The 12812-nt window shown below is 40.7% G+C and overlaps 1 protein-coding gene across 1 annotated transcript; it reads right to left on the bottom strand.

Annotated features, from left to right (window-relative positions):
* Nucleotides 1-6739: 6739 nt before the first annotated feature.
* Nucleotides 6740-12274, bottom strand: fbxl22 (F-box and leucine-rich repeat protein 22). The gene is made up of 2 exons (XM_010746411.3): nucleotides 11837-12274; nucleotides 6740-8026 (listed from the first exon to the last, which is right to left on the bottom strand). Exons 1-2 carry the CDS (start codon nucleotides 12172-12174, stop codon nucleotides 7678-7680), a joined length of 687 nt encoding a protein of 228 aa, XP_010744713.3. The 5' UTR covers nucleotides 12175-12274; the 3' UTR covers nucleotides 6740-7677.
* Nucleotides 12275-12812: the final 538 nt, after the last annotated feature.

The following is a 12812-nucleotide window of genomic DNA, read 5'->3' as shown; positions in this document are numbered from 1 at the left end:
TGCGGAGTGCGACCAGTTGGATACACAGCCTGATCCAAGTATGCAGCCTCTCTGTAGATGCTGTGATCGACAGCCGACACAGAGGGCCTTATTGCCTGTCTAATTACCAGGCCACATGGGGGACAAGCAGATAGCACAAGGTATACAATATCAGCTCAGTGTGTGCCTTCACATCTCTGCACTGTGTTTGATTCTGTCTTTGCCTTAAGCTCAGCCAAAGATCATCATCGGTGTCTTCACTGTCTTCCCCTTTGGTGCTCCAGTTACTCCCTCACATGCGCTCTGGCCGGAGCTCGGCAGCCTTTGTGGATGCTCTGACAGACGGAAACAGAAATAGCTCCACAAATAGACCCATCCTCTGGCACACAGGGGAACAGTAGCCCCACTTCTGTGTGCTCTTGCCTCCTATTTCGTGTGTGCCTCGGGCCAAAACAAGTTAGCTAAGAACCACAGGGAAATCAAATTTGGAATTATTAGATCGTACCGAAAGTATCGAGGGAGAAAGAGAAATGTGTGCATAAATACATATTGTTATGAAAATAGGTTGATTTCTGGAGCTTTCTGCTGCCTATCAATAACACCAATGTGGAACAGTTTAATGGACAGACAAAATAACAGCTTAAGTAGGAGGCTGCTATTTATTTCACATCACGTTTTGTAACAAATTTTAAATAACCAGTGGGTCTTGTTTTAATCTGCAGCATAATAAATAGAGAGACAGACTAGCTCTGAATATAGACAATGAGAAAATGAAAGAGATTTATCTCTGGATGCCATTAGTGTGCCGATTAGATTACTGAAGGCTCCCTATTTTAGTCAGACATGTTACATGATGACAGGAAGGATGCAGCACTAAAAGAATCTGTGGAAACTGAGCCTGGACAATGGCAGCATACTGTGGAAGATTGAAAAAAAAACAGTGTTGAATTTTTTAATATAGTATCATTTCACTCTTTACCAGTAAATCAAACTTCAGGACACAGTGTACATTCGGTAAAGCTCACGACGGCAATGCAGCTTCACAGCATGTGAAAGTGGGAGGTGAGAGACTGAGTCAGTCCTCCGTCTGTGATTCTGCTCCTGTGCTATTTCCTTTGTTTTTTTGGCTGCCATGTTGTGATAGACATAAACATTGTCTCTACCCTCGACTCCATGTGTCCTTGAGCCGCTCTTTACGCTTCCCTCTGCAAAGATGCTGCTCTGCATCTTCCTTTTTCCTTTTTTTTTTATCTCCATCTCTGCTGCGTGATCTCATTTCAACCCCAATATTAGTATGTGTGTGCAGAGAAGAAGACAAATCTTTGCTCTCAGGTTTAGGTAATAAAACCTGCATTGACAGACTTGAATGTGCAGTGTTTTCAAATCTAAATATAATCCTGTGTGTGTCTTGGATTTGAATCATCATAACTAGATTTATATACTGTATATATATATTTATACACATTCTGCTATGAAAGACTACAGCTCCCTCAATAATTCTCAATTGTGGCCTCAGTCACAAGGAATACTCCAGAGAGCTACCTCAGGACCAAGGCCTCAGGCAAGGAGCCTTTGAGTTACTCCAGTAGGAAATATAGAGAATAAAGTATGCTAGGACAGGGGAGGGGCTTCAAAGCTTTGCTACATTATGAAAATTGTCTCTCCATCTGCAATCTGGACCCAGAGGACACGCTCACACCTACCAGAGCAGGTGCAAGATAGCACATAGAAGCACTGAAGCGCACAAATGCGAGAAACACTGCACCAAAATGTCATTTAAAGTGAGACTTAACAGGACGGCATTTCTCATCGGCCTGCGACAGTACGTACTGAACAGATGTTCAAAGACGTTTCCATTCGTCACTTCATGCGTCTGTTTTCCAGATAACATTTGTCAACATTCCATGTTCATGTGGGCCCTTTCAGACTTCAGATCTTCCCTTGCCAGATAGGAATCCACCTGCATCTACACTGTGACCTGGAAGAAGTGTTTAGGTCTTTTATTAAAATAAAGAAATAACAATAACACAATGTCAAGTCCTGCAATGAAGAGTTTAAGCAAAAGTATGTAAGTAGAAAAGAAGACTTTTATCTGCAACATGTACTTAAAGTATCAAATGTAAAGTACTCATTAAGTAGAACATGATTTAATTATGGTTGCAATAATGTCCAAGTTTTAATTAATATATAATATATATATCTCAACTGGCTTTATTTTAATTGCCTGCTATATATTCTTGGTTAATTTAATCTGCACATCAGAATGATCATATTTATAACTGAAACTAATCCTATAAATTTTAGTACTGAACTGTTGTAGAATAGAAATATAAAGTAGCAATGTATGGAAATACAAGTAAAGTATAATTTAAAAAACTTCATTACATTCCAGACATAGGGGGCGACAATAATAATATATCATAATATTTACAATTACAAAATGGCAGCAAAAGTGATCCTATGAAGAAAAAAATGTCGACATTAGTTTTCCAAATTCAGTTTTGAATCCAGTACCAGCATGTCTTATTTGCACTGACACTGTACAGAGACTTTGATAGACGTATTTGATCAGCTCAAGACGTAAATGTGCCTGGTTACATGAATATTTACTTGGGATAACAGAGGTACTGAAGAACGTATGATAGGCCATGCCTCATACAAGAGAAGATAACACATGCTTCTGTTGTCTAGACAACATTAGTCATCCCCAGTGTAGCCAGTGTACAGTTTTAGGTTACAGCCGATACTCTAGACTCTAATGACATAAAGCTTCGGGTTGTAAAAAGTAGCACAGTTACTGATTAGTCACTGAAGCCAAATGACTCTGCATCTGATATCACCGCGAGGCTCAGATGTCCTCTGAGGTGAAGGAGTTCAAGAAGAAGAAACAGAGCCACTGGACAAGCACTCGGTTATGATTCACAAACACACAAAGTACTCAAAAAACAGAAATTCTTTTCCTTCCCTTCCATCTGCTGAAACCTCTACATCTCCTCCTCCTCTTCCCCTCCAGTGTCTGGATACTGGCTGACTCCCATGGCTGACCTTATAAGGCTGTCAGGAAACTGCTGATTTCAGGTTTCAGGGCTCAAATGGCTACCCCTTTCCCCTTACCTCCATTGCTCCCTCTATTACAACCAGCATCCTGTCCTTATCAGCTCATATTTCACACAGGGGAAAGGCTAGTGCTACTAGTTCCACAAAGGCCTTCTCCTAACATGAATCCTTAAGATAACACCCTTTGACTGCTGCCATCCTGAGACCATCTGCTGTAATTATCTGCTTTGTTAACAGCAGGATGCAGACTACGTTGCATTTTTTTCACCCAAAAAACTGTTATTAGTTAGATTAACTGTCTTTTTACACTACAGATTCACATTTTTTTCAATCCAGCCAGATGAAGTGTTGTTTACTATATTTTAAAGCTGCGTTATGTACGTTGATATACTACACCTCACTGATAATAACCACCGTACAGCACCGTCTGGATGAGCCTTTAGAACAATTGTTTAGGCTTTCTCTATTTTTTTAGTACACTACACATCAGACAACATAGTCTGTGCATGTTTTACAGAACATACACGGTAATGTCAGGCTCTGCTGTGGATTTCCATGTCATAGGTATTAAAGATTGTAACCGTTGACTTCACTGGGCTGTGTTTAAACTCATTCAGAGGCTGCAGCAGAAGGTTACATAAGGTTAAAGGTATTTGTTATTGTGGTCCACAACATTTCAGTGAAGGGGATTTTACACATCAGAGTCTGTTTACAGGTCTTGGAGAGTACAACTGCATATGTGGAAAAAGTTGAATAAAATATTGTGGCTCCAGAGGGAGCCATGTGAAATCTGATCATTTGTGTTGGTTGGGGCTGAAGACTGAAAGTCTCAAAATGAAAATATGGGGGTTTTGGAGTTTGAAAGAAGTGACCTTACCAGACCTCTGTGGCCCACTCCTCATATCTGCTTAATGCTAGCAGCTCCAGTATAAACTCCAGACTACATTAGTCTCTACTAGCATAACACACCCATAGAGAGTATAAATACGGATATCGTATCAAATTCGTGTATCATCGGTGGACGTGAGGCAGGCTAGAGAAGCCAAAACAGTTTAGTTTTTTTTTTTTTTACCAGAAACCTGTATACATGTTTATTTCTGCTGTGAAATTTGACATTTTAACATGGGGGCTTATGGAGATTGACTCACTTCTAGTAGCTAGCCTCAAGTGGCAGTTTGATGAACTGCAGTTTTTGGCTTCACAGCCACAGAGGTTACAGCTTGAACACACCAGAATCTCCCGAATAGCTGTAAGCAATCAAGTTGCATTGTAGCTAATGTAAATGCCAGTTTTCACAAGAAACAAGAATACCTCATATTGCAGTTCCTGTAACTTTTCTGAAAGTCTGAACATTGGTGTGTTTTTCTTTTGATATGCTACCAGGTTTGTTGTTGTTACCTACCAGGAACCTGGTTTAGCATCAGATTCTAAAACACAAAAATTAAAATAACAAATGAATTATTAAAATATAGACTTCTTCAACACACATTATTTTAATGTGATTGACATTAAAATAATAAGCGCGTCTGCCAAACTAAATGCACAAAGAAAAAAAAGCCACGTCATTAACATCGTGGTCTCTCATCTCTCCGCATGATGCCACTTGTGGAGAGCAGCTAATTAAAATGATTAAAGAGATAGCTGTTTCCTTTGGCTAAAATGTGTTAATGAAATTTGGTATTCTAATGGAGCAAGAGTAACAAATTTAATCAATCCTTTAAAATTAGCCTTTTTTTCCCTTCAGATGTATCAAACCACATGTCAGTGAAGGCCCAGGGTCTGTTCTCTCTCTATTCTTGAAGTTGTGCAAGTACTGTAATAACATACAATTTTACTTTTCACTTCTACTTCACTACCTTTTACGGACAAATATAACACTTTTTCTTACTTTTTACTTTGGAAATGAAGATTTTCCAAACAAAACATATGCTGAGTCATTATTCTTACTTCACTAATACCTATGAAAACCTCTTCACCACTGATTCAGGGAGTGTTTGATGGGTTATTTGACTAAAGTATTATGAAAGGCATATCAGCAAACAAGTGGATGCAGAGTTACATAACAGAAAATGAAAAAAAGAAAACCAGCTATGTGACATCCTACACTGTTTCAGCTGCAACGCTCCTCAGGCAGTTTGTCCTAAGTCTGTCATTTTTTCCCTAACATGTCTTCTGAAGCAGGTCATAAAGATGAAATGTTTCCTCTCAACTGTTTCTTCAGCCAGAAATCTGTTGGCACTGTATTGAACTTATCCTCTTTTAACCATGAACCAGAGCAGACTGTTCTCATCAAGCAGGGATGTAAGTGAAATGTGTGGTCTGTTTGAAGACATAGTTAGCCCCAACCTCCCAAAAATCCAGCATGTTTCACCTCAGGCAGATTTGCTTAAACAAGTCTGAGCCCCTTCTCAGTAGACACATGTGGGTGTCCACATTTGATCTCGCACCAGTTTTCTCATGAACTGTCCTTTGTGCAGCAAAATAAAAACAACCATTGCTGAGAACAGCAAAGTAGAGTGGACTTTTGGATTTTGTTAAATGTTTGAGATCTCAAAAACAGCTATGTGTTTCCTCTGCACAATGATTTAATTATCAAATCACACAGGGAAAATGATTGTTCAACTCACAGTGCGACTTTCTCTCACGGTATAATAGGATGACATTGAACACAGTAGCCACTCTTTTCAGACACAAATTGCCCTTTTGTCCAGGTGCAAATCACTGGATTACATTAGACCGAAGGCTACACATGGATACATTATTTGGAACTGAAGAAACTGTACAAATGAGAGGTCATACAATGTTACCCCCAACAGTATTGGCGAGCTAACAAAAGGGCTGCAGCTGCCTCTGATTGAATAGCTTGCACAGCAAAAGGCAGTGCTTTCAAGGACACGCATCTGGGCAACAGGTCTTTCAGGATTGTCTTCTTTTGAAATCATACAAGCATTAAAAAAAAAAAAAAACCTGCCTGTGGTGGAAAAAAAGCAGAGGAGTGACGCTTTTATACAGTCGTGCTGTAACATGTCTACAGCTGAGTCCTCTTATTGTGTTGGAGAGCTGTAGGCAGCCGGATGTGCCTCAGGAGTCTCCCCACCTGGAACTCCTAACTCTTCACGATCTATCCTCACGAGCACTTTGCTATTAAGGCATTTTTCTTTATAACGAATAATAATATGTTTGCTGTCTGGGCTCTAAACAGTGAGCCTCTGGCTCTCCTCAATAACAGGTATATTTATGTAGTTGGTTTGGGGCTTTCTTTGTTGGAAAAACAACACATTGCTGTATATTAAAACATGCTATATTACCCTCACCCCACCCGTGTGGGCTGTCTTTTGTCATCATAGTTTTCAGTACACCTGGTGCATACTATAGAGATATCATGTGTCTACAGGAGGAAATAGAAGGCAGCAGCATGATTAGATCGTGACTCACTCCTATCAGTTTTGATTCATGTTTGCTTAATGACTTAAATCCAAATGGTATTTTTGAAATTAATCCTGTAGCCCAAACCTTTCACACCAGCTCATTTTATTTCATGTAACCAAGCAACTAACCTCCAGACTTCATTTGGCCCTTTAATTTGTCTAACAGAACAAACTCACACATCAGAATAGTTTACTTAGATTATATTTTGGATGCTGAGAGAAAGTGTCTAATTAACAAGAACCAAATTCACATTCAGTTTAAATAAAAAAACAAAACAAAAAACTGTCCATCAGAAAACAATTGAATTGTCTTTTAATAAATACACGAAAACAAAACAACACACTGAGTAAAAAAAAAACAAGGTCTATAGAAAAACACAGTGTTGCTGTCTTAGTATATATAAATATCTGAATAACACATTTTGGTAGGACTGAAAAAAGTTTTAAGACATATGGTTATTTATTAGGGGCTGCAGTCAGTGGACGGTGAGCAGCATGCACCAGCAGCCGGCAATAAATTTGTCACATGGCAATCAACCTACTTTCAGATGTCTGACAGTCTTATATAACATGATTCTAATCACAGATCAGGACACTTTGCCCTCTAAGCTCTGACACGTCTTACCGTAACCGATACAGAGCACACAGTGCAACCACACAGCTTTTGTTCTGTTACTGTTATTTATGCGACAAGATATTGAATAAGCATATTTCCCCAACTTCCTGCTTTTCAGCAGAAAACTCCCCACAGAGGACAATGGACTTCTTTCACTACAATGAATGCTTTATGCACAAAAAAAAAGTGCTCTCGCAAAAAACAACAAAAACACAAAAACAAAACAGTTTGATTCATGAAATAGGCACACCAGTTGTTAGTGCACGGAAAGATTTCATCATATTCTATCAGTGGTGTTTAAATATTCAGAGCTTGTCAAATGATATCTGATGATATGCTCATGGTAACAGTGAAACCACAGAGCCTCCTCACATATGAAATCGCAATTTAACCCCTAAGACCGTATTGTGTCTGGAATCTTTCCTAGTGAGGATAACATGGAATAGAGACATCTTTGTGAGGAAGACTCAAAATGTGTAATATAAAAATGTATATAAAAAGGGTGTTTAACATAAATACAAATCAGAACAAAAGTATCACAGTCCATAAAATTCTCTTTCTTGCGGTCCATGTGAAAGGATGTGAATGCTATTTCCATCAAGAGAACTGCAGGAGCTTCTGCAGTGTCCTCCTGAGCGGCACCTTCTCCTCAGGCTTGCTGTCAGGGATCATGTCAGCGCTCCTCTCTGCACTCAGCTGGATGTTCGGCCTCTTCTCTCTGACAGCCTGCAGGCCCGCCTGAGTGATGTTCCTGCAGAAGTCCACCTTTACCTCCTCCAGACTGTCTCCATGAGCTGCCACACCCTCCAGGCTGCAGTCTGTGATGCGGACGCAATTCTCCAAGTGGAGGCAGCTCAGCTTCCTGCAGCTCTGCAGCATTGAGATCACATCCTGATCAGTAATGTGTCCACAGCCAGACAGGGTTAGTGAGCGCAGGTTGGGACACCTGTGGCACAGACAGCAGTCAGTAACACCATTAACAAAAAAGGCAGACATCCACACGTGTTGGAGTACAACATTACATAAATCCGTTGTGTCATATTTACTCATCACGCCTCAGGACATATTGTAGTCTGTAGTACAGAGGGATTAGTTTGTTTGGGTAAGGACTAGCTCTGAGTAACCAATACTGTTTGTGTGTGTGCTTCATTTCAGATGAATCACCTTCAGGTCTCTTGAATAGAATCAGAAAACAGAGGAGCTCCTATATAGATCACAAGTCTGATCTGATCTATACGTGAATGAGATGTAAACAACACCACTAAAGGGCAGCAACATGATCCGTTTAACGATCGAGCAGTTTAATACCAAGACCATGCTATCTTTTCTTTACACACTGTCCCACTGGGCTCATGTGTTTCCGTCCTCAAAAAGCTTTTGTGAATAAATAGAGCATGGCGTTGTTGCACAGAACAATTACAGGATGCTTGATGAATTATAGCATGACAAAAATGCATTTCCTCATGCTTAATTTTGTGGGAATTAAGTCAAGATGGAAAAAAAAAAAATGCATGTGTTAACCGCAACCAGTATCAGGAGAGCACTGCAACCTACTGGCAGACTGGCAGCGTAGAGCTGGCAGATGAACTGTGATGGCAACAGATCGAGGATGTCATTCACGTTCACTGACGCAGATTACATAAAGACTTACATAATCTTACCACTTTGCCACATGTGAGCCAAACATATTCCAGTTGCCTGCAACTATTGAGGGTACTGTCCCAGTAACCTCTGAACATGAGGCGGCACAAGTCAATCCACGTGCCCTGTTGCTTTGTTGCATGAGGCCATTGTGGGGCTTTATCAGCAGATGTGATTGCACGGTATTGACATTAACCAAAAAAAAAAAAAAGAAGGGGTAGGGAGGGAGGGGCAGTGGAATGGAAAAAAGCTCAAAGCCAGTGTGGTCTTTAGACGCTGAGTACTACAATGACTGCAGTTAGTGTGCCTTGGCAGAGAAAGCGCAGTACACGAGGGAAGTAAACACAACTATAAAATAAAAACTTCATCAACCTTTGTTACATAATCTGCCCTCTCTTGGCACCACCCCTTGCATTGCACAGATATTTGTGTGTGTGTGTTGTTCTTGTTTCTTCAACTACAGCGTGTAATCATCCGCATGCCACCTTAAAAAAAATTCCTTTCTTTCTCACACACAAATACCAACATGCGCGCACACACACACACACACACACACACACACACACACAGATTTAGTAATGATTAATGTTATGCACGTAGGACCTGGCTTCTAGTAGCACCTCTTGTGGTGGTAATCTGTTTTTATCTCTTTATTTGTCCTTCATGTGCAAAATTGTCCCTCACCTACAGGAATGCACCAGCTGATAAATAATTTTGATTTTAAATCTGAAACTTTTTGGTTATCAAAGAACCACCACTGTTAGACAAAACTAGCTACTGTATGCAGAGGAACTCTCTCATCTGGTTTGATTTCATGTGTTGTTTGTGTAACGCCTTGTTTATCGTTTTGCAAGATACTAATGTTTTTGCCCCGAGGCAAGTTTATCCCACTGATGTCTTCTTTGCCTTTTTTGTGTCTAGCACAGTTACAGCTCTTTGAAAGATGAGACCAAAGCAAAACAAATCTCAATATGGCATTTACAACACGAGAATAATCTGCTGTGTTGTTTACTGCAACATAAAAGGGAAAAGCAAAACACATTATATAATTTGCCTCGAGGTTATCTATCTCTATCAATAGAAATGTTACAAAAACGTCTGCACTGTTCCCTTCTTTTTTCATTTTGGATTGAGACGTGATGTAGTTCACATTGAAAAAAAAAAAGGACTGAGGGCAGTCTGGTCTGAGCTAAGCACAAGCAGAACAACACACTGCTGACCTGTAATCATCTCACTAATGACCCGTTTGGTTTCCTAACTGTTATTTTGTCTGGTCATATTATCTAGCAGTGAACTCTGAAGGGTGCACATTTAACATTCAGCTGCTTCTGGTCTCGAGTGGATGGGTCTCTATCAAGTGTGCGTGTCAAGAGTTTGGACTGGATCTTTCAAGCATCTAAGTTTAGTTGTGAATATTTTTCAAAGCAGCTGAAACTGTATTTTGTAAGATGAACTCTGACTTTAGTCTGACTAAAATAATAACCAAAGTCGTGCTTGTGCTTGTTTTGAAAAAAGAAAACATCAATTTATTCACACGATGCATATCAGATATTGGAATGGAGAGTGCTATTTCACCATAACAGCTTCAATGTTTTGTGCCACCCACAGTGCAAACTGCACGTGGAATGCTGAACATGTTAACTCATGTTGTATAAATCTAATAATACTGTGACAACAAGATAATATGAATCAAATAACCTCCTTCTTGATCATTGATTTAATGTTGTCATCTGGCATTAGAGGGGCATTACGCTGGAAACTACATTACAAAGAAGCCCAAAGACGAGCTATGTTTTATAGTTTTTTCCATGAAGATGAAAAAAAAACAAAACAAGACAGACACGAGTTTGGCGTCAGAGTTTGCGTGGAGTATCCAGGAAGAGGCAGGCGGAGACAGACGCACATGTTCATTCCTCTGACAGCAACAAAGAGCCAATTGTAGGCTCCACCTGCCTGCGTAAATCTCCAGTCTGCAGCTGACTGGGAGGGTCTGCGCCAAATCACTCTTTTTTTTTTTTTTTTAAATCACCCCCACAGCTTTTTTGCGTCTCCTCCCACTTTGTCACGTGCACTGGCTTTCTTCTCCCTGAGACACTTTGTGAGGTTTTATCAATATGCAATGAGTGTCCCTTCAGGGCGTAGAGATACACAACCCAGACAAAGTAGGTAGTTCTAGTTTTCACTGGATCTTGCAGCTCTCATGTCTTGCGTCTCAGATTTCACAATACAGAAAAATCCTCACAGGGTCATACAATGAGCCAGCCCCTCTTTCCTTCTCTTGTCCCAGCCAGCTGTGGTGGCCAGGCTCCCTCACATCAACGGTTATTACTGGCTGCCTTGGAGAAATTATCCAGAGACCTCATTACGCCTCTCCAGACCGATTCCTGCATGCAGCCAGCCACGCACACAAGGCCAAAAGCCAATAGAGATACGTTTCAATGACCTATCAAATCCTACTGTCACATTATTCAATAAATATAATTTGATATTCAACCACAGTTATGCTAGTTAATAAAATCAGTCTTATGTCCCACAGATGTGCCATTTTTCTGTCTCTATAGCCAGCTCCGGATACACCATCTGTTTCTAATGATTTTCTTGCCTGCTGCCTACAGCTAAACATGGCACTTTCAGTAAGCCATGTGCCTCGAAATGAAAACAATTTTGTTCCCAGTGGTGGGTGTGAATGGCCCTGAAAAACAGGGAAAACGATTATTATCAGCCCTTAAGACACATTTGACCAGAAGTAACGTTTCTTTTAGGACAAAAGTTTGAGCGTTGTTTGATGTGTAACACAAAACTGTGAGACCTCAGGCTCCTGTTAAATATTTCAGCATCATCCTGTGAAAAACAGCTACAGGGATGCACAAAATGACACCTGGCTAGTTTGAAGATACTCATGTTAAGTTTTAATCCATGATGCTCATATTTGAGATTGTGGGTCAGGACCTTCACAGCGGGTAACATGGTAAATTGCAGGGGGCCAAGGAGAACTAAAGTTTTGCTGATTGTTTCAGACTTCTGAACTGGTTGTCCACCACCAGAGGAAATATTTTGTCAGTTTTCATCCCAACACAAAACAAAGCAAGGCAGAACCACACATACAAACACTCACGTGTGGCAGACATGGGCAAGGAACGTGCTGACCAGGCTTTCATGTTTACTGCAGATGTCCTTCTGAAATGAGCTTTTCAACCAATCCTCAATGTTGCACACTTGCAGAACCCTGCTGGAGTACCAGCAAACAGTCAAGTAGCGCAGTGAGGGTCCCAGCACAAAGTTGTCTCTCCTCAGCTGACATGGGGAGCTGAAGTGGAGTAGATTCCAGAGCCGGGGGTCCAGGAAGACCTCACGCAGCTGATGACAGGTAAGGGACAAACTCCTCCGGCTGTCCTTGTCTAGGAAAGAGAAAAGGTGAAGGAGACATTCACGGTTGAGCTGGGTGAGATGCATGGTGAGCAGTCCCAAGACAGAAAGAGAGGTCTCGTCCCCAGAGTGGTGATAGGCCTGCTGGTAAGCAGCAACAATGAGCCTGCAGCCCGTATTGTGTGGCCTAGATACATGATGCCTCCTCAGGCACGCGCTGGAGGCCTGCACATATAAGGCCGGGGAGTGCAGGCTATTTTGGGAAGACAACTGCCGGTACGGTCAAAGATGGAAGAGTCTGAGCCATACGCTCCCTTTCCATCTGTCACAGCTCTCAACAGACAGCGTGTATTGAGCCAGATGTTTACACTGCCATGGCCTAGTTCTCAGATGGAGATATGCACTGAGTGACACTAAAAAGAGAAACACCAGAATATACTGCAACACAGCAGGCCTGCAGATAGTTAAAGGCTCAGTTGGTGTTGATATAAAGTTTCTTTACTTGGATGTTTGACCTTCCCTGTGCAGAACTGTGTGTTTGACACTAGAAGGCTGTGTTAATATTTATTATTTGTTAAATGCAGGAGGAGTAGGTGTTATTTTAAGATTGGAAGATTTAGAAGTAAGAGTATTTCTGATGTTTTAAAACGTGTCTGTAGGTGATCTTCAACTGGTTAGCATTTTATTCCAATTCTATTACAATTTTTAAAGATAGAAGCAGGAAT

Source organism: Larimichthys crocea, chromosome XXI, assembly GCF_000972845.2.
Source record: "Larimichthys crocea isolate SSNF chromosome XXI, L_crocea_2.0, whole genome shotgun sequence".
NCBI classification, from domain to species: Eukaryota; Metazoa; Chordata; class Actinopteri; family Sciaenidae; genus Larimichthys; species Larimichthys crocea.
The sequence above is the reverse complement of the archived record's forward strand: the minus strand, read 5'-3'. Positions and strand labels throughout refer to the sequence as shown.